We start from the raw sequence: 21,927 nt of genomic DNA on the forward strand, positions 1-21,927 counted from the left end.
TTTTTCCCCTAGCTTTTCCCCCTTTGTCAAGTAATTTTCCAAATATTTTTATTTAAATAAATCATATTATGCTTTTTCTACTTTTCCCTCCTACTTTTTTTTAAGTATTTTATTTATATATTATTTTTCCATTTTTTTTTCAATTTGCGAGACATCTCCAAGTTGCTCAGTGCCTTTTTTTCTCGTGTTTTTGAAAGAAATGCCACCAATTTGCTCAGGGTTGAAAGGTTTAAATACTTGTGAAAGGCTCCAGGTTTCAGGGGAGTTAACGCAGAGGAGCTTAATTAGATCAAACACAAAAAATAAAGGATGGATAAATGAAATTACATAAAATATTTGTGGCAATTGAAATTAAATTTAGGCTATTTGGAGACTTATTAGACTTAATATTTATAAAATTGGATTTAAGACACCACCTTAAATCCCATATGGGTACAAAATAGGAACACCTTGTAATATAATATGGTGCAATTACAAGTTTAGGACAACAGCCTCAAATGAACACAAGCTTCAAAGTTCTGCAGGGCTATTCAATTTGATTCCATTGCTTGTAGAAGTTTATATTCTGTGTGCCTCCTATCATGCACAAAATGTGCTTCTTCTCTTCCTGTAAGCACAAAAGCACAAGACAGAAAGAAAAACAGGAGAGTTTGTTGGTCATTTACATTTTTTATTAAATCTGTCAGGGTGTTTTAAACTGTCTCCTGGATGGGGGGCTCATAGCCATCAGCCCTCTCCACCTTGGCTCCAGTGTCATCACCGGATGCCTTTGCAGCGCTGCCGGCACCGCCCTCACCGTGGAGCTCCATCAGTTTGCCCACTGGAACACACACAGGACAGTGCAAAACATAAGCTGGTTGTTTACAGCGAAAACGGCAATGACACTGTAATATTTCATCTATCACACTCAACCTAATCTGGAAACCATATTGCTGCACTCTTTCCACACAGTCATGAGACTGTATGTTCTTGTTTGGGAACGTCAGGTGATCATTAGATATTAATCAGGTGATCATCTGGGACCGAAACAGTGTCATCATGCGTTCCCGTAGGCGGTGGTAAAGAAAAATCCACAGGCATGGCCAGTGTTGTAGCTGAGAGTCACTTACACTCAAACTTGGGCTTCTTAAGCATCTTGACTTTGCGAACGTAGACGTCGTGTAGAGGGTAGATGGACTGGCAGGCCTTCTCAATGTCCTTACCAACACTGTCAGGGATCCTGGAGTACGACAATACACAACACATTAATGCAAACGGTCATCACTATTCACAGAAGTGGCATGTTCAGTGAACACCAGGACACTTTGTTACATAAATATAAACTATACTCTGGACAAATACAACTATCCTGACAAGATGAGTAAAACAGCCAGGCATTAATAACTTTTAGCGATTAAGCCACCACTGACAGACGCTCATCTTGAACATGCAGTAAAGAATTACATTTTAAAATCTGCCATTAAATTTCAAAGCTGTATCTGTGTTGTCATTAAAAATTCTATGAACAAATGTCACTCAGAGGCAGAAGGAGGTCACCATGACTTACAGCTTGTTGACAACTTCCTTCAGGTCATTGGTCTGAACCTCACGGGTCATGATCTCCATCATCTTCTTGCGAATCTGACGGACCTGCTGGTGCTGGGCGTAGGAGGTCTTTCTGATCTGGTTGGTGCGCTTCTTTGTGAAACCCACGCAGAACAGGCGCAGAAGGTAGCCGTCGGTGGTCTTCACATCCACATGGGCTTCGATCATGGTCTGAGCGGAGAGAACACATCAATCCTTGTTAGACTTCACAGTGAAAATGTCACCCCAAACAGTCTCAACCTGCCACCTCTCTGTTTACAATAGTCCCCATATTCTAATTTCTGCAGTGCTCACTTTCCCTCAACCTGTTCAACACACTTGTTATTTTAAACAAGATATATTTTCACAACTTCTGCACCAGACTGCAGTTTTGGTCACTTAAGTGTTTAGTATACACACTAATCTAATGCCTCAGGAAGCAAACTAGTTTTAGAAAGTAGAATGTGTGAAATTATTAAAAGAAGAAGATGAGATGATGAATAATAATTTACGATAATGCCTCCATATTTTCACGAGCACAAAAGTTTTGTAACCAAAACCACGTATTGATACCAGTAACTGTAACCGTTCCTCCAGTTATCACAAGTACAAACTGTTTTACCCAAATGCTGCTTTTAGGGGTGGGCAAGATAGATGTTATATTGATACTGAGATATGAGACTGGAACCCAACCAAAACACCAACATAACTCAACTTTTTTTCAAGTTCATGGAGCTAAATAAAATCAAACTATCCTCAGAAGTAAGACTGAAGAGCATTGTCCATAAACTCTGCAGAGCATACTGCAATCATCTGTTAAACAGTGGTTACCTGGAAACAGGGATCACTGCTCTTTAGGAGAAGTCCTCACACTAAAATCAAACCTCAGTCAGTTCTCAAATTCTGAGACAATGTACATCCGACTAACAAGTATTTCTCTTAAATAAAATATTGCACCTTCACCCATTTACTGCAACAATCTTATAAAAGGTCTTAAATTCCACCACTCACACTACAAAACTGGCAAAAATCAGACTGACTGCTAATGACTCCATTGCACAAATTAATTTAGTATTTATGCGTTTCTCCAGGCAACCATAATCAACCATGTATGTTCTTTTCTGAGGTCTCTTTAACTACATTCAAAAACTTCTGAGTTCTAACATTACAACAGAAAGAAAGTTATCAAGCACCTAGAAGTAGATACATCAACTACAATTCCTGTTAACTTCTTCCAGGCAGTCCAACTGACCCTCCAGTCACAGCTCAACCTCATTTAAACACTTTAACTGCTCATAAAATCAGCTCATGTTGTTGGTGCATTCATCCTTCATTTAAGACATATAAACCTGACAATTAACATTATATTCTGAAATGATCAGCTTGTAAACATGGCTACATATTGAATCTCAAACATTTGAGAACAAATACAGGCCAAATTAATATCAATTTGGTATTGTTGCCTCAACCCACATTGACTACAGTGATTTTCAGAATGACATGCAGTACTGTTCATGTGAACATGATAGTTACCTGCCATTTCTTGACCATGGAGCACATCTTGTCGCGGGTCAGGTCCATGCCGTGGAAGTTGGTGAGGCAGTTCTTGCCCTGAACATCCTCAGTGATGAGCTTGAACTTACGGAAGGCCACCTCGTCGTTCTGCAGGTCAGCGAGGCTCACCTCGAACACACGTCCCTTCAGACCATCGGAGGCGATTCCTTACATGGTTAAGAATAATGCATACATGTTAGACAACAAGCACCTGCTGAATTGAAAGTAATGCCAGTCTCTGAAGTCAATTTCATACATTCTCAGGTACCCAAGAAAAACTAACACATGGGTATCCGCAGAGGTCAACATGTGCATTTACAGCATGATTTAAAATTCAACTCTAAATTTCTTACTGTGACAGTCTCATTTGGCCTTACTCTGACAATCTACATGTGGAGCTTGTATTTACTGTCAGTCTAATGTATGGGAGACAGCTCAATGTTATTACACATTAAGCTACATGTTAAAAATTTACACTATGTAGACTTACTGGTTCCCTGAGTCCTGGTGACCAAGGTCTTGCCAAGATTGCGGATGTTGAACATGGCTGGTGCCTTGACATCATACCAGTCCTTCTTGGAGAAAGGGTCCACACTGCAGGAGGGAGACACAAGCACTTAGGACAAACTCGTGGAGCAGAAATGACAGTTAAACCAACAAACCGGGCAGCTAGCAGTGGGCTAGAGAGCAGACTCACTGCTAGCATGCTAGCTAAGCACGCACTGCAAAGGACACTGCTCGGGCTAGCAGGAACCATGTAAGATTTACGTTCATCTTATTAATTCACCGGTGTCACTTTACTTCATTACATGACCACACAATTAAGACACCTGGATTGCTAATTTATGGCATACAGCACAATTATCCTGACCGGCAGTCATCCAATTGTAGCGTTTGGCTGCCATATTGATAAGTAAGCTCGGCTAAATCCATGCTAACATGTAGTAGCCGTTAACAAATAACGTTTACTACCGGTAACTATACGGCCAAACTGGCACAGCTTTCTGTTTAAATAAGCTGAATCTCTTAAATGAAATTTAATCAATTGCAATTGTGACAGAACACCACAGCGCAGACTTTAGGGACACGGCATGTTTCAACTCCATCCAGCGCCACTGAGACAGAGGCCGGTGACGAGACTAGCACTAGCTCTGCGCCATCTGATTAAAATCGGCTTCATCCTTCACATTTCTCGCACCGAACCGACGCCAGTGTGAAGGACAAAGCCTCTGTCATGTTGCGATGTGAGAATTTCCTACTTACATCTTCTTTTTGGCACCTTTTTTGCCGCCTTTGGTCAGCCTCTTATTCTTGCCGACTGCCATGTTGGCTACAGGGAGTGAAAGAGGAGGAAGAAGGAAATACCGCGAGAAATAAAGAGACCGAACGAGTTTATGAGAATCGTCTGTTCTCGCGAGTCTTTGTAGCTTCTGTAGGCGCCCTCTGCTGGTCAAAGGCTATTCTGATATCAGGAGCCTTTTACTATGTTGGTAACTTTCTTAATTGTGTTTGGGGAAGCAATGACTTTAATTTATAAGCAACTTAATACCTAAATGTGCAATTTAGCCTACATTTTATTCATTCACACAGACAAACAATCCACATTTTATACAGCAAGGAGTAAACTATTGCTTATTATTTGATTTTATTTTTTATTAATAGTTTAAACAAAAAAGCAACACTGGTACTGGTAAAGTTCTTGATATTAGCCACTGACCTTTGTTAAGAATTAAATTATTATATAGAAAAAATAAAAATCCCATTTGTTTCTGAATTTCCAACACATTCAGTTTTTTACATTGAAAAACAAAATGTCTACAAGGAATCTGAAATAAGGAAATTTAAACTATACAAATAAAAAAAAGTATGTAAATCATTACAAAGTTATAAATTCAATACTATTCAGCTGTGATTAAATTTAACCATAACCAGTAACGGTACCGGGATTACTTGTATTATAAAACCTGATCTCTGAACAGGCAGAACCAGTCTCTAGGCGTCTGAATACATCACGTGGGTGTGTAGCTTCTTACCCACCCAAACTGTCATTATAACAAAGGGAAGAATTTTGTCTGTTGCAAAATACAATCAAAGTAAGCATACTTATGAGTGCTATAGTGTCTGCATTCCTTAGACTATTAATACGTTAATATCTAAACCAGTTACGAAAGCCTTATAAATACAGCGTCTCTGTGCATGCAGGGATATTTTGAAAATGTAAATTTGAGAGGTTAAACTATGTAGCTTTTAGACAGAGGTGACAACACTGCAGCAGACTATTTTTTTATTATTTTAATTTTTTCACCTTAAAATGTTTTCAGACTTTACAAATCAACAACACCTGAAGGCCCAGAGCTCCTTATAGCATTGCAGCTGTATTACATCTACATTTGCCTTCTTTTGTGTTTATCTCATCTAAAATCTAGGTTTATTATTTGAACAAGTATCAAGATTAAATTGTTGGCTTAATGGCTGGCTTAGAATTTTCTTTTGTAATTGTTAATGTACTTTTTCTGCTCTCTGTGTGTTTAAAGTGAATCCTGCAAGCTTTAATCTGACACAATCTAAAAGTAAAGCTCTTTCAAGCTCATTGATTTAACTCTTGTCTTTGACACTAAATCATTTGCAGAAATGATGATTGTCTGCCCAGATGGAGACATTCGAACAGGATGGCAGGAGGAGAGCAAAAGTTGATTAAAGTAAAACTTTAATATGCCACAGAATGTCTCAAGCTTAGAGCCTCATTATCTCCATAGAGCCGAGTTAAAAAAAACATAATAAAGCACTGTCTGTGTTCCACCCAAAGGTCAGCAAAAGCTTTTCAAGACCTTATTTAAGAAGGTCTACCTTTGGGCTGCAGTGAACAAGTCTGTTGATTTTCAGGTCATTACATCAGAGACGAGGCCTGCCTGTGTCTCATGGGCGGTGCTGCTGGCTTCCATGACTCCCAGGGTCCCTGAGGGCTCAGATACACTTTACTGGGAGGTCAGTGGTAACAGTGACACCAGCTGCCGCTGTGGCAACAACGCTCATAGTTGCTCAGCCATCCTGCAGAGCAAATATGAAGTCAACAGTATGAGCAGAGAAAGGAGAAGACAAATACTTTAAAGGATGGGCATTGTTTATTAAATACAGAGCATAGGGATTATAATTTAACAGGTTGGGTTTTAATTGGATTTCTCTTCATGCAATAATAGACATGAAACTGGGATGTCTAATCTATTCAGCTATGTAAACACCTCACATGGCATGGGTTGTTGGTGGTGATTTGAAAAGGCAAGCAAAGCAGAGCTGTCACTTTGCTTTAATGTTTGGCTTCCAGCGCCTCAGGATGCAGACATCTGTCAATGTGCTGTTGTGCTGCACAAAAACAAACTCCTAAATACAATTCAACCCTCCTTTCTGATTTTTTTTCTCTCCCAGCACAAAGCTTTGTCTGGTGCTTGTTCAACATATCTAAGATACAAGTTTCCCTCCAGGGGCTATGCTACAGTACTGCACTGATTTATTATTTATGCTATTTTTTCATCTGTTATGTCTTAGGGAGTGATTTTTATCTACAGTTGCTGAATGATCTTCATTGTACTAAAATGATATATCTACTACAGACTATTGGTTAAGGGTTTATTGTTCTGTTGTGGTAGCCGTGTATCATGGCAACATGAGAGTTATCCTAAATATCCTCAGACGCCTCTGGGATTTATTATGAAGTGTAAAGGTAAAACTACCACCCTGTTCAGTTTCTTAACTGATGCAAAAAGGCCCTGTTCCTTATTGTAATACTATACTGTCACTTCAAAAAGTTCCTCAGGGATCAAGTGAGCTGCATTTAATTCAGATTAGTGGCAGAAAGCAGTTCTGATTCATTTTGCTTTATTTATGGCTGTTAATTTTAATGTGAGTGTGTCAGCTGGAAGGATTTTTTTTTCCATTACAAGTTAAAAGGCCGATAGCAAAAGCTTTTCTAAAATAAACCTACAAAGGTGTTATCAACATAATATTAACTGCTCATAATGCAGGGTGGCCCTTTTAAAATGTGATTACAAGTATATCATTAGATTTTTACTACATGATGAACAGTGTTTTTATTGTTGCAGCTGCTCAGGGTGGAGCATTACACTTTTTAATGACACACTTAAGTTATCTGTTAACCATCTGCAGGACTGTCTTTGTATCATGACACACTAACTTCACTTTTTTTTGCAAAGTGCAATAACATATTTCATGCTATTAGCACTGCTATACATAAAAACAAGACTTTATCCACCATCTTATATTAAACCATCTCATTTCCTCAAATGCAATTTTTTTTGTCACCCCTTTATATTCGTGTTTTTTGTCTCAATACACATTGCCCTTACTGCTTTTGTCTAGTGTATATAGTAGGCTATATAGTACTCTTTATTTGTATTTTTTGGCATGGCAGTGCAGTGGTTAGCATTGTCGCCTCACAGCAAGAGGGTTCCTGGTTTGAACCTGGGGTGGGGGTTGTAGCCTAGGGTGGGGGAGCCCGTCTGTGCAGAGATTGCACGCTCTCCCCATGTCAGCATGGGTTTTCTCCAGGCTCTCCTGCTTCCTCCCACAATCCAAAGACATGCACGTCAGGTTAACTGGTGACTCTAAACTGGCTGTAGGTGTGAATGTGAGTGTGAATGGATGTCTGTCTCTATATGTCACCTGTCCAGGGTGTACCCTGCCCTCCTGCAACCCCCAACAGGATAAACAGTTATGGATATAAATGAAATGAATATTTGTATTTTTAAATATTTTGTGAATATATTCTAGATTTTCATATTATAATGTAATATTCTATCCAAGAGTTCAGTTTTTATTGTTCCTTTTTTTGCATTCTGGTGATTTTTTTATGCTACAAATTGTGCCTTTTCTGCATTAATTTAAAGTGTAAATATCTTTATTTTTGTATAAATAAAAGTAATGTGCTACTTCTATGTTTTTATTTTGGGGGGGAGTGCACATGGTCTAAAAACTTAGGGGTGCATGTCCCCTGCGTCCCCCTGAAATCTACACCCATGATTCTACCATATTTCTAAAATTACGAAGCCTGTTTTCAGCCCATACATTAATTACATTATTATGTTTTTATCACTTAGGAGTACATGTAAGAGCATTTCAAAGCAGTAGGCTAGTTTGTCAATGTGGAGCTCAGTGGTATAGTACCGTATATTATACATGCCTGCATATTGTATTTTTAATGTAAAAAGTAAAAAGGCTATGTGTGAAAAATATAGTGGGGTAAAAAGTGCAAGCACATGCAGTGGAGGAGTATAAAGAAGCAGAAAATGGAAATACTCGAATAAAGGTCATGTATGTGAAAACTGTACTCAAGTAGGCTAAAGTACTTTACTTCCCTGTCAGGATGATGAAACACAGCTCGCTGTACCTGAATAAATACGGACGCTCTGTTGATTTTAACAGAGTCCCATCGTGTCGTGCTAAAAAGCCACCTGAGCGGCACACCTGCCAATGAGCTCAACAGACTCAGCTCCCCACTGCGCATGCGCCACTCACTCAAGGGCTACACTGTCATGGCGGTGACGAGCTGAAGCTACCGGGGTAAATCAGGAAGAGAATGCGCCGCAGCTGGGGTAACGCTGACATTTAGGCAAGTCTGAGGAGTTTGCCGGAGAGGACGGAGTGGACATATGTCCTTCGTCGACTTCCGCCGGAGCTGCTTAACGGACTTACCCCTCCTTTTCCAGTTTGTGAGTTTTGGCTTGTGCCAAGCGCGCTACCTGTCAAGTGTCTGGACTCAGTGACACTAGCAACTTCACTGCTGTACGGAGATACTGAAGTCACCGTATCCTCGTTTGCCGTTTGACCGAGCGGAGGAGGAAACAGGTAAAGGGTGAGCTCTGCTACACCTGCGTCCCCCCCCCTCGTTACCTGCGGGACACTTCCTCGCGGCTTTTAACGGCATTAATCCATCCGTCTGGGATCAAGTTACGGAGCAGGGGAGAGGAGTAACGTTAGTTCAGTGGTGACATTTCCAGTCTCGCGCTATCAACGGCTAACTCACTATCCTCACGCCTTTTCTTGCCTACTTTCGCTAAACAACTTGGATGGGGAGTAAAACGTGTGTTCTGTGTGCCTGTAGACTGTCAACAACTCAGCTCGAGGGGAGATAGATCCCTCTTTCTCCTCCCCGACATCGGCTGCACTGTCACCCGTCGGAGGTGAACAGGTGCCTTACCTGTGAACACCACCTGTCCCGTCCCTTCCTTAGCAATGGCTAGCGAGGAGACAGCGGGCGCTGCGCAGCCAGGTGATGGAAAGGACGGGAGATCAGGCGCCATGGCGCTCAACCCCGGAGTGCCTATCAGGGGGATAAGGATGAAATTCGCCGTGCTCGCTGGCCTGGTGGAAGTTGGGGAAGTTTCCAACCGAGACATTGTGGAGACGGTGTTCAACCTGGTAAGCTGATTATGAGAGCTCAGGATAGGCCTTAGATAGCACTGTCACGCTGTAGTACTGACAGGGAGATCTAAACGTTTGGAAAGGTCTGACATCATCTCCATCTGCATAAAAAGGCGTTGATGATCATGCAACAGCAAATTAAGTGGCACACTTTAGCACCAGTGGTTTTAATGACTTTATGGTGAGCAGCACACATTGGAAACTGTCATGAGTCATATGCTGAATGACTTTTATCCTGATTGCCCCTATATGAAACAGTATCTTTATTTATTGCATACCAAATAGCTTTTAGTGTTTGTGACAGTTGCAGTGCAAAATTCACATTTCACATCATATTATTTACAGATTTTCATGCACCTGTTATAATTTTATACACTTTTAAATTATGATGTAATTGTGTCCCTACATATAAACATGAAACAGTTAGGTTTGATCATAGAAAAACACACTCATCCTCAGGTTTTAATTATAAAGGACAGGCTGCTATGTCAGGAGAATGATCCTGGCAGAAAAGCTGTTGAAGCAAATCAGCTGGTGCTTTTTGTGACATATCCAGGTCAGGCAGAGTGTGTGCGTGTGTGCCTTATCTGTCTACTACCTGTTGGCCACCTTAAAGTCGTTATCCAGCTTTGTCTGTCTGCAGCACTGATAGCCCTTTGGCTCCCCCCGAGTCATGAAATAACTTGGCAGCAGCACCTGCACGAGAATGAATGAATGAAACCACCGGTAATGAGGAAGTTTGGAGAGCGTGCTCACATAAAGTTAGGCTGGTTAGGTGAGAGGAGGAGGAGAGGAGGAGGGGGGGGGGGGGGGGGGGGGGGGGGGGGGGGGGGGGGGGTAAAGGTGGAACCTGCAAAACTGCTTTGTCACTGTGGCAACACAATGGAGGCCTTTTAGTAAAAGGAGACTCATCCTCCATGTCTGTAGTCACCAAGTTTGCTCCGACACCAACCCCCACAGTGGGAAAAAATGAAGTGTAGTGGGGGAACTTTTTCCCTTGGGGGCTTTTGCACTGCTAAACAGAAAGCTCCCCCATCATCCAACAAGTGAGCCAACCACTACGTCTATATGGACACAACAAAGAGGCAAACATGCAGATCAAATGAAAAAGGTTTTTTTTAATATAACAATTATTATTAATATCAATGAATCTTGTTTGCACCTTAATATAAGACAATGTCCCTCACATGTTCCCAGAGCAGCAGAAAACCCAAATTTTTCTGTTGATTGATTTATGAATCATCTAACTGTTTCACCCCTACAGTGTTGAGTTGTTTCATTATGATTTGGTTCGCTAGAAGAGTTTCACTGCAAAAACTTGATGCTTCTTTGAAAGTAAGGCCAGGGATTTCATCTGTAAGTGCAGACTGCCAATTCGCAAGGGGCTCATGTTTGTGAAAGTGATATTTGTTGTTTTATCTTAAGTATAAATTGTATGAATAATGAATGAAATGGTGCCAGAGATGCCAATTTTTCATGTCTTGCTTTCTTGGTTACAATTTTTCCCCTGTTATTATTGGGAGTCAGAAAACATGTGACTGTCTGTAGTGACTTTAAGTTTACGAGGCAGCAAATATGGTAAAATATCACCAGGAGGCGTTGTTTTTAGTTGCTTAGTCCAAAGAGATCACTACTAATGATTTTTGCATTTTCCCGAGCTGGAGAGAGACAGTCAGGCTTATGTTTTGACACAAATAAAAGTGTGCAGCTCTGCCTGTGCCCCTGGGACTCCATGTTTAGCATGCTCAGTGTCATGTAAGGGCTTTGAGCGATAGCACCATGCATTTCATTATGCTCACCACTCTTTCTCTCAAACCCTCCACATCCTCTGCTCCATCAATTGGGTGATAATCTAATTTACCACAGAGGCCAGATTCTTCTCTTAAGCAGTGTGTCATTTGTCTCAATACACGAGTCCTCCACTGATTTTGGTTGAAAGCTACAGAGTTTCCTCAGGAGGGTTATCTCAACAATTCTAGTGTGCCCTTAAACAGTGGTTGTGATGACTCGTGACGCATGGGCTGGGGTTATACGCAACAATATTCAGTTGTTTTCTTTAAAAAAAGCAGCTCATTATGCTGGCTTTGGTTTTGCCTAACATCTTAAGTCAGAGGAGCTGTACTTCACACTGCGCTGTGGGTTTTACACTTCTCTTTAGGGTACGACAGTCTGTTTCAGTTGAACGTGAAAGTAAAGTTGAGAGTGAGGAGTAGTCAGTTAATGTTTAAACTGGTTTCCATCATGTTTTTAAATTAGAAAATTGTTTTGTGTGTGTGGTGGTGTATCCTAAACACACGGCCACACATTCCCTGTCGTCTCTCATATTCTGCTACTAAGAAATGTTGGTTTCCTTGTCATGACTCCTTGGATTGAACCCATCTTGGTTGACAGTATCAAAGTCTTTTTAAAGCAGAGCTGGTGCGCTGGAGGCTGTGAACTTCGCAACTTTTTTTCATGCATTTAAACCAAGCATAAGCGCAGTATCGCACTTCAAGATAAAGCATGTTTTCTACATTTTATGTTTATTTTTTGTTTTATTTGCACTCCATGTGGGCTGTGCACTCTTTACTACTTTGTACTACAACTGTTGCAGAGCAATTCCCCTCGGGATAAATACTATATTATACTTATACTTTTTAAGCTGTAAAAGTGGCAATAAGCAGTATATTCTACACTGAATCCAAGGACTAATAATAATATGAAAGGGCTACTCCCAATTCCACTGAGAACCAATGCCCTACTTCACGGTCCTATGCAGCTTTCTGTCATCTCATTGTTTAGTTTGTGGCACAAAAAAACCCCAAACCATACTGGTTCAGATAAGTCACCGGGCAGCAGCTCCCAGCCCACAGGATTACACACACTGATTACGCAGTACACCTCTCACGCTGCACGATTACTGGTGAACAAAGTTGAGCATCTAGCACGCCAGTAAAACTATTGGAGATCTGGCTACCTGTCAGATTCCAAATGGTCCAATGGTCACTGGTGTTTCAGCTCCAGTTCGGCCTGCCAACTCTTGAGAAAAAATATGTGGGTCTCTTGTACATGGTAAATGTTTGACTTTCTTTGCCAGTCACTTGTTTACTTCATCTTTTAAGGCAGGTAGCATGTGGTCGCTCTATGTGAGCTCCTGTGCTGTAACTGGCAGCCCACAGTTTTACAGGAAGTAGCACTGTGTTGGTTTTCTTGGTCTGGCTAACCAAGACAATATGCTGAAAGCTGTAAGGAGCTGCAGAGTTGGATGTTAATTCTCAGTCGGGGTTTCTGCTTCAAGCACTGCTCACTGGTGTATCCGTCTACTCAGACGTGATTTTCAGTTGACACTAAGGCGGGGTTAGCCAGGGAACAGCTAGCAGGTTAATATTAAAACTCCATGTTCATACAAAGACAGTTTTCTCATTTAATACAGGGCAACAAATAATGACATCTCCCTATATGGTACAATAATAGATGAGACAGAGATGAAGATTTCCACAATGCACCAGGTTGACAGCTTCCCTGTATTGAGTAGCAACATCAATGTTTAAACCTGAACACCTGCCTTTGAAACAAAAGGGAGCACAAGATGAGAGAGTAGTTGGTCAAGGTGGGGCCCTCGAAAACATTTTGTGTGGCCCTCAAACATGGCATAGAGTGAAATGCATGCATTATATTGTAATCTCCCACGGCCTATTTCAATACCTTTACCTTCCATAGCATACGTTTAATGCACTACTTTAGCCCCCCCCCAACAATCATCCATCTCAGGTTAGCAATGACAACTTGTAGAAAGCCCCTGCTAGCTAGTGACACCTTGTAAGAGTCGCAGCTTTCAGCAGCTCTGGGGACAGATAAAGTGATTACCTTATCGGCAAGCAGGTGAATTTGGTGCGCAAGGAATGTAATGTGAAACACCATTCACAAATCAACCACAAATCTTACGACAAGTTCATTGGTGAAGAGGGCAAAGCAAGGGCGAACAGTTTCAACGAAACTTACCTGCCCAACAGTCAGTCTTCACAAATCCTGCAAAGTGTTGAAGGTGTAACACAGGCAAACTATGTGGTAGCTCAAAAAATTGAGTTTGTACGGGAGTACTGGTGAAAGTGACTGTAATGGGGCGTTATGATGATCCTATAAGTATGGAATCATAATAGATAAGGATAAACAACTTTAAAAAGTCACTTATTAGGCTATAAAAGTGTTCTTAACAGACTCTGCCTTCTTCTCTGTCAACTTGTGTGCTAAACAGCCTGGTTTTATAAAACAATATAAACAGTGTGTGTACTGTGTATGCCCATAGTGATGTTTTTGTGGGGATCTACCACAGGCTGGCCGGTATTCGGTTTCCATTATATCAATTAACTCCTAAAAAAAAAAACACTTACACCCTTTAACAACAGAAAGACCCTACTGTGTAGCAAAAGTAAAGAGGTAAACCACCTGCTCGAATATCACTTCCAGTGGTCTGTCACTCTTTAACATTACAATGCTGCCTCACTGCTGAGTATAGAATCTTGCAGCACTCTGTAAACCATTGACTAATGTAAAGCTCTGTGGCTCATGGCTCCCCCTGTGAAGTGACACGGGAGATGGGTGACTTTGTTGTGTGGAATGCAACTTTGGCATTACCTGAAGTCAAGGTCATGGGGTTGGCTGCTGGCTGTGTGGACAGCAGCGGAAACCAAAGCTATCTGAGAACATGGTTGTGTTCATGTCATTGTTTATTTCCCTTATAAACGTTGAACATTACATCACGGTTATATAGTTTTCTTTTTATGCTGAAGAGTTTTCGTTTAAGGTAGCCTATACCACGCAGGATTTTCCCAACAAACACTGTACAGACTCAGACAGAAGAAATCTCTCTCAGTTATCACTTATGACCCTCTAGAAGAGTGTGCGGTGTATTTATCTGCAGAGACTCTGCCTGTACTTTCTTAAATTCTTATTATTTTGCTGTCTGCGGGACATTCTTGGACACAGCATGCAGGTGAGGTGAGGTCAGGGCTTTATACAAAGATAGTGTTGTCAAAAATATGGATTTATCTGTACATTTCCATTCTGAATATTTGGAACAGCTTCAGTTCTTATTTCTTGCAGTATCGATACTACTGTCTTCTTCTCTGTTCTCTCCTAAGTTGACACACACACCTCTGCAGTGCCACCATAGCCCCGCCTCCTCTCACTCACTCGCAGCGCTGCCCTCTTGTCACTCCTCTCATTTGCTCAGGTTGCATTCAGTACAGGCTTTTGTGGCACGGTTGTTTTGTTCTTTACTTGCACTTTATTGCCTTGGCTCTTGCACATGTGCACTACCAAAAACAGTATTGTTTTCATTATGTGAAAAAGTTTTAATTATTGTTAACATTTACAGCTGTTCTCTGCTACTAACCAAGAATAGAGAAGTTGTGGTTGTCATGTTATAGCCTTGTTATATTTATCTTGAAATGAAAATAAGAATTGTATGCCCTCAATGTCAGATATCCCTCTGGCATGGAAAATGGTGTAGAATATTGATATTTTTTAAGGTACTGTATGGAAATTAGGAATTCCAGTATTGTGAAAACATGACTTGCTAGACTGTAAGCAGCACACATCTAAGAGGAAGCTACAAAAACCACGGACACAGCACCGAAAAAAAAACAAACACAATGAGCAAGCAGGATGCTGCGCTTACATGGAATTAGGCAGACGGTAAACCAGATATCATTTTAATGGACTAGATTAGGAGGGTTAAATTAGGTGAGGCTGGTAGAGAATACCAGTGATGGTAAGGATAGATGGCACTGCCTTTCAAAGTTAAAGTATCTTAACTTTTTGCCGTCTTTTGCAACAGAATTTACAACAGGATGTTACGTAGCTCCCTCACACAAGGAGAATTTCTGGATTTCTAGACATTACTAGAATAAATTAATAAAAAAGTAAACAAATTTTTTTTTTTTTATTTGACATATTTTATTCCATTCTTTGTGTCATCCAAAAGGTGTTGTCAGTCTGCCGTCTATGGTCTGCCTGATGCCATTTGAACCCACCATGAATTTGGGGTTGGCTTTCACTTTCACTGGTTTTACTGTTTGCAAACAGTAACCGACAGTTCTTGCATAGTGTACCTTTAACTTACTCTGATTTTGTAAGGATTTATTTCATATTTGACATGTCCATTTTGGGGACTAAACATTGATGAATCCATGATGTCCCAGGGTCCACAAACCAAAGTGGTTGTGTTGTGTTACAGGACTATTTGCAAATTAACATCCTGATTATAATGTACAGCATGACAGTAATTCATGGAACCATTTAATGTCATGCGTGACATCATTTTGTAAGAACAAGTCTCATATACTACTGAGCATAAATCCAATTTATTGAATCTATGTTAGGCTGTAGCTATAGCTTGAAGGTCTTCTGATGTTTCAGGTCTGTAAATATTTCATGCTATGAGCTTGTATTTAGTTTCCTTTGTGCAGAAAAAGTCGACACCTTGCTTTGTTCTGAATTTCAGATTTTCTGTATCTCTACTTTTGTCAGAGAGGAAAAATCTGGTTTGTTTTGTCTGTTCAGAATTATTTTAAGGTGTTCTTCTTTGGTTGAACACTCACAGTGTCTGTTTGAAGGCGCGTCGTTGTCCCCTGTATCATCTCTTGTACTGATGTCTACACAGAGGATCCTTCCTTTGAGATGCGCTGTCACAAGTGAAATTAATTGTTCTAAACTGCATCCTCCCTGTGCTTCTTAAAATAGTCTACTTAGTACCTTTTCTTACAAACCACTGCAGGGGAGAATCATGCAAAGCAGCTGTGCTTGGGAGCTTATCATGTATCAGCTTTTAAAATCGTGAAATTGATTTCACTATCTTTACTTTTGATATCAGGGGATGTTAGATGATTCTAACTAGGAACTATAAGGCTGGCTGCAGATATATAGTGAGATAACGTTTAAACCCCAAGGTATCAGACAAGTTTTAATACAACCACTTTAGTTATTTGTGCCATATTTTTAAGGACTTTGAAAATGTGATTTTCTAGTTATGTAGCCATGGGGATGGTTTTGGTTATGTGTGCCAAGGTTTGTGATTCATGTTGAACTGTTTAAAGGTTTAACAATGCACATACTTTTCTGCTTACTAAAAAAAATGTGGCCTTTTATAATTAATAATCACTGCATTAACATTGGAGTCACAACCCTGAGGATTAATATAGCTGCCTCTTTTATTTTCCTGCCTTCCAGTATGTGCGTATGATCGAAACAGGAATGCAACAAATGTACAAACTATCCCTTCAGTCGCACACAATTACACAAGTGTTAGGGAAGCGAGGGCGATCCTTGTCCTCTCTCCAGGCATGCTTTGCCCTCTCTGGCAGTAACAAAGAGCCCTCTAATCTGACACATGAATGAAACCCTATCTGCTTCTCTCAGTTATCTGTCGCATCAGCCCAATTCCACGGTCACACCTTTTTCCACTTTCTCCACTATAGCTGAGAGCAGTTTGAAGCACTTGAGTGCTGTTGTCTAAATAAGCATGACTTGATTCTGTTTATAGTCCTCAGTGTGTGATTTCTTTATTTTTACCATTACCTTCATTGTGACCTTTTTCCATTCCCTAAACAAAAGAGGGTATTTTGTGGCCATTAAACTATTTTGGCTTAAACATCTTGTTGACACTTACAGCAGTCAAATCAACACAATGAGCATCTTGAGGGTGAGTGCACAGGTTTTACGAGCCAGCATGCAATTTAGCTGAAACTGGTTCTAAGTGGTCACTCCTGGGATGTCCGTTTTCTGCTTACCCGTGTAGCTTGTCATTATTTAGCCCCCAAGCAGATCAGATAATTTACCCCCCATGCCTCCTTACCTGCTGTGTGCTGACAAACAGCCAGATGGCCTCAGGATTCAATGATGGTTGAAAGAGACATGTGGCAACTAAGACACTGTATTGTCTTGTGGAACACAAATTTCGAGATACATGTTTGAGAAAGCTGAGGAGACAGTATTTTGGGGTTTTGAAGCTTGTTAGCACTTCCGTCACATCTGTCTTTGGACACGGTGGTTATGAAAACTTGTCCCATGTGACAGTTTAGTGTCTAACTAGCTCAGAGGATTGTTTTGTCTTTTTCTGCTAATTGCAATCCGACCCATAGACAGCTCTGTTGTTGTAGGGTTAGGGTTATTGTCTGCTTGCTGTCAAAGTATTTTGACACAGCAGAGAATAATCAATTCACTTCATTGTTTGTACACGTTTCAGCCCAATGAGCACAAATCTAATTATTAATTTGCTTGAATTTGCTGCACTTATTTGTAGTCTAACTATTTTGTGCATTTATTTGCAGACTAATTGGTTTGTGTGTAGTGTAAGTCGGTAAACGTAGAAGCAGAAAACATTTTCTACAAGGCTTTCCAAAGTCTTAGTAGAGAGATGACAAAGTACACAAAATCCTCATCTGTTGCTGACTTGAAAGTTTGGTTTGAAAGCTGTTGGAATTAATAAATTCTGAGGGATCAAACGTTTAAAAGATCAAAATTGTGTTATGTTTATTTTTGTTTTAATCTGTGGCTTCGTATTCCTCATCATTGGCTTTCAGTAAACCGTAGAAGCCATATTTCCCTCTCCACCAACAGCAGACCCCATTCCCCATGCACTGCATTCAACTTCAAGTTTGCTTTTAAACATTACTGAGTGTAAAGTAAAGGTTTAACCAGTCACAAACCATTTCTCTGCATCTCTAATTGTTTCAACGAGGCTGCCTGTTTTTAGGAAACAGGGCCATAGTGTAGTCTACTTCTTGGCCTACATCTTTCCTCTTATTGTTTTTTCTATAAACAGTGCCAGCTCACAGAGGCATTTTAACAGAATGTTACTGGACTGGTTATGTTGGAGAAAGCTGGGGACATGAACCTCTTGTGGAGACTCTAAAAGTTCAAACAGTGTAATTGAGCCCCAAAATCGGCCACAGGGTCAATTGGAAACTGTACATATCATTTACAGAATAGCTAGAGTCAGTACTAGCGCTGGTCATACTTGTACTTTGGTATAACTAATTCTATTGAAGAAATAGTCCCTATAAACAATGACATCTGTGGATTATCCACAGTAACGGGGACAATAATTCTGGAAGGAGATGTTTATGGTGAGGAAGATACCTCAGTGACAAATGCTCAGTTTGAGGTTAGGTCAGTGGATTCTTGGTCACTACTGTCTTTCAATAAATAGGCCTACTGTTTAACTTTATTTTTAGGGTCCTTATGAGGTGACAACCACAGCCAAAGTTTAAAAATCTCACATATTGGCAGCACCACCAACACCCACCAACATCTGGCAGTTGCCTTCAATGGCAAAGGTTACAATTGGCAAATGACTCCACAGTAGTCACAGGGAGTTATTGGCGCCAGCTTCAATCGGCTCCAATCGGCAGTAATGGAAGCTTGACACCTGGGTGGACATGCAGATTTGTGCCCTTGAACAAACGCTTGATCATCATTCTGAATTAGTCGGCACCAAGGTTTGAAATTACATAAGTAAGAGGTATAAAAAAGGAGTAAGCACCGACACATTTTCACCAGGCTTCATGTAGACTCACAAGTCAGTCTTTAGATGCTTTGCTTAACTAAAGACTGATGACTTTCTCCCTGATTTTGTGTTTAGATGGGTGGATACAATTTCAGAGTTTAAAAAAACTCCCTACGTTGCAGAACCAATAATAAATCCGCAGGGCGGTCCTTCGGTGGCTCGCTGAACTCTTGTGCTCGTAAACATAGTCCCACTAGAAACACGTGTAGCGGTACAAAATGGCTCAGCCGTGCTCGCAGAAAACGCCGTCAAAGTTCAGTGGATGTTTGTCGCGTTTGCGGCGACACATTCTCGCCAACTAAAAGAAACAAACATAATCTTTTACAAGGCCATGACTCATCCGTCCGGCCGGACTATAACGTTAGAGGGAATCGCCTTGTTGTTTACAAATACTTCCGGGTAGAAAACCAGCAGAGCTTTTAGCTATATATATAGCTTATATATCACATTTTTCACATCACTGTATGACCGTTTGGACTAATCCGATGTTTGTAAAGTCTATAAACACAATGATTGAACAAACATTACTATTTCTGTGTGCACGTTTAGCTGGGCTAACCGTTAGCTGTTAGCCCTGTTAGCCGTTAGCAGTGTCTGTAATAGGTAATAACTCATTAAACGGTCCGTGAAAAAAATATCTTTTCCAGTGGATATCTTAGTTACTACATGATTGAGCTAGCAAAGCAGTTTTGTGTTGCTATGTGTGGTATTTATTCAGTTTTAGGAAATCACGATGTCTAGAAAGCATCAGTGGCTGCAGCTAACAGGGACAGCTAACAGCAGCAGCAAAGGTAACAGGACATCATCTGTTAAAAGCCTCCCGTTGTCGGATACGACATGAAACTACTCCAGTTAGCTCAATAATGTTGTAACTAAGACATCTGCTGGAAAAAATATCCATTTTCAAGCTCTCTGTGTGTTTGCTTCCTTGCGGACGAGAAAAGGAGGAGCGCACATTTCCGAGAAGGCGTGTCCTTTTCAAAAATGCAAGAGGCGTTGCTTTGTTGCCGGCCGTTTTCGCCGGTGTGTTAAACACACTTTAGAAAGGAGTGTCCCCAGACTATCAGAAGGCGGAGATCTCTGATTGTCTGGTGGCGAGACTAGGCTTCATGCTGCTTTCTACTGTTTACTAACCCTGTTTTCCGGAAAAGAGTCAGTGTTTTTTTCCGCGTTCAAAAAACCCTGCATACACACACTGATTTTGTTGGAAGAAGGCTAAAAGAGTAAATTACTTTAGCTTGTGATTACTGGCTTTCAGTGGAGGGAGTGAAAAAATTTTGGAGCTGTTGCAGCTATGTTTGGTGAGTAGAGCTTTCTGCTGACAGTGGTCTTTCTCATGGTTGTGGATGAGCCGGCTTTGAGTTTTCTTTTGCTTTTTCGGCTTCTCTGTTGAGAGAAAATTTCCTACCAGTGACCATGTCCTATAGAGATCGAATGCTCTTCTCCTCTGCTGCACCTTCATTTTGACTTTTTGTTTGGACACAATCTTGCCCAGTGCAACCTTATTTTTATGTAGTTACACACACACATGCACAAATTATATCTCACTGGGCTTTTGCATGATCCCTCCCATCACCTACCCTTTCATTTTCTAGCTGCTAATTCACCTCAAGGTAGCAGTGGCAACAGGGACATCTTAGCCGAGCTGAATTCATTTCCCCCATCCCCCACAACTTTGCATAGAATCTATAGGGGGCCCATGATGAGTTGTTGTTCCAATGTACGCCCCAGAGTCTCCTCCGAATCAATAGCCAAAACCCAAAGGGAGATGTCTCAGGTAACGTCCTTACCTGCAGCCCAAACTGACTTAACTGACTGCCTGGAATATCTGTGCATACTTGATGAGCCAGTTGCTTAGATCTTATCTTTATTTATTTTGGGGTGTAACGGACAGTCTGTCTGTGCTGAGGTTTGGTCGTAGACACTTGGGTGGTGCTGACACTAATGAGCTGGCACGGTTTGATGTTTTCACACAAACCTGACCTACTGTAGGTTGAACAATGGCAACAACAAAACTCTGAAAAAAGCTAGTAAGTCAAAATGCCAGCACTGTTTTCAGCTTATCCACTACTCTTTGTCCAGAGTTCGTATCCTGTCACTATAACGATGCCAGTTACTGTACGTGGGCTTTCCTGACATGCAAAGTATTTTTGAGGCTTTCTAGCTGAAACTCACACTTTTAAATTTAGGTTCTAAGACAGTAAGTGCAGATGTTTTTGTCCTGTAGGTTGCATTGAACATTTCAGTACAAATGCTGTACATTTTTTATTATATCACCTGGATGTTTCAGTGTTTGGTTGCACAAACTTCCACAATACCATGAAAGCCATAGTCACCGCCAACCACTCTAGAACTAGAGTGCATAACTTCATGTTTGACCTTGGTGACTAAGGTCAATGTCATTTTTGTTATTCACTGGATATGAAATGCACCTTGAGTAAATAAACTGTAAAAATGCAGTGTTTTAAGTTCACACATGCCACATACATGTCACACACAGGCACACACCATTAAAAATACTATAGCTACTGCCACCCTAATGTGTTAAAAGGCTGGTTAAATTGATGTTGGAACAGTATAGCAGCGCTTTCGACGGGAAGGAATTATTAAATATTAAATATTAACCTCCCTGCCCTGCTATCTTCTCTTCACAGCAGGGGGTGTAATGATATGCTAATACTGCTTGCCTGCCAGCCAAGTCTCAGTGTTGGATGCTGGAAAAGGTGTGAATATTAAAACATAATATGAAATGCGGCTCCTTTGTAAAATAAATGTTACGTTGACGCCTTAAGGTGTTGGCTCACCTTTGTCCCTGTGGGGGAGATTTC

General features: G+C 40.8%; 2 protein-coding genes and 1 non-coding gene across 9 annotated transcripts in view; 1 reads left to right on the forward strand and 2 right to left on the reverse strand.

Annotated features, from left to right (window-relative positions):
* Nucleotides 1-649: 649 nt before the first annotated feature.
* On the reverse strand, nt 650-4,538 carry rps3a (ribosomal protein S3A). The gene is made up of 6 exons (XM_033623153.2): nt 4,381-4,538; nt 3,608-3,711; nt 3,097-3,284; nt 1,547-1,755; nt 1,110-1,219; nt 650-820 (listed from the first exon to the last, which is right to left on the reverse strand). The coding sequence occupies exons 1-6, from the start codon at nt 4,440-4,442 to the stop codon at nt 693-695; spliced, it is 801 nt and encodes a 266-aa protein (XP_033479044.1). The 5' UTR covers nt 4,443-4,538; the 3' UTR covers nt 650-692.
* Nucleotides 979-1,045, reverse strand: LOC117256114 (small nucleolar RNA SNORD73). The gene has a single exon (XR_004501623.1). It is a non-coding gene; the product is annotated as a small nucleolar RNA SNORD73 (small nucleolar RNA).
* A 4,102-nt stretch (nt 4,539-8,640) lies between the features above and the next one.
* Nucleotides 8,641-21,927, forward strand: part of lrba (LPS-responsive vesicle trafficking, beach and anchor containing) — a 236,340-nt gene continuing 223,053 nt past the window's right edge. For all 7 annotated transcript variants that reach the window (XM_033624965.2, XM_078166196.1, XM_033624967.2 and 4 more), the window contains exon 1: nt 8,641-9,549. In XM_033624965.2, the coding sequence (XP_033480856.1) occupies nt 9,364-9,549 (186 nt within the window). In that variant the 5' untranslated portion in view covers nt 8,641-9,363. The remainder of the gene's footprint in view (nt 9,550-21,927) is intronic.

Source organism: Epinephelus lanceolatus, chromosome 3, assembly GCF_041903045.1.
Source record: "Epinephelus lanceolatus isolate andai-2023 chromosome 3, ASM4190304v1, whole genome shotgun sequence".
Lineage (NCBI taxonomy): Eukaryota > Metazoa > Chordata > Actinopteri > Perciformes > Serranidae > Epinephelus > Epinephelus lanceolatus.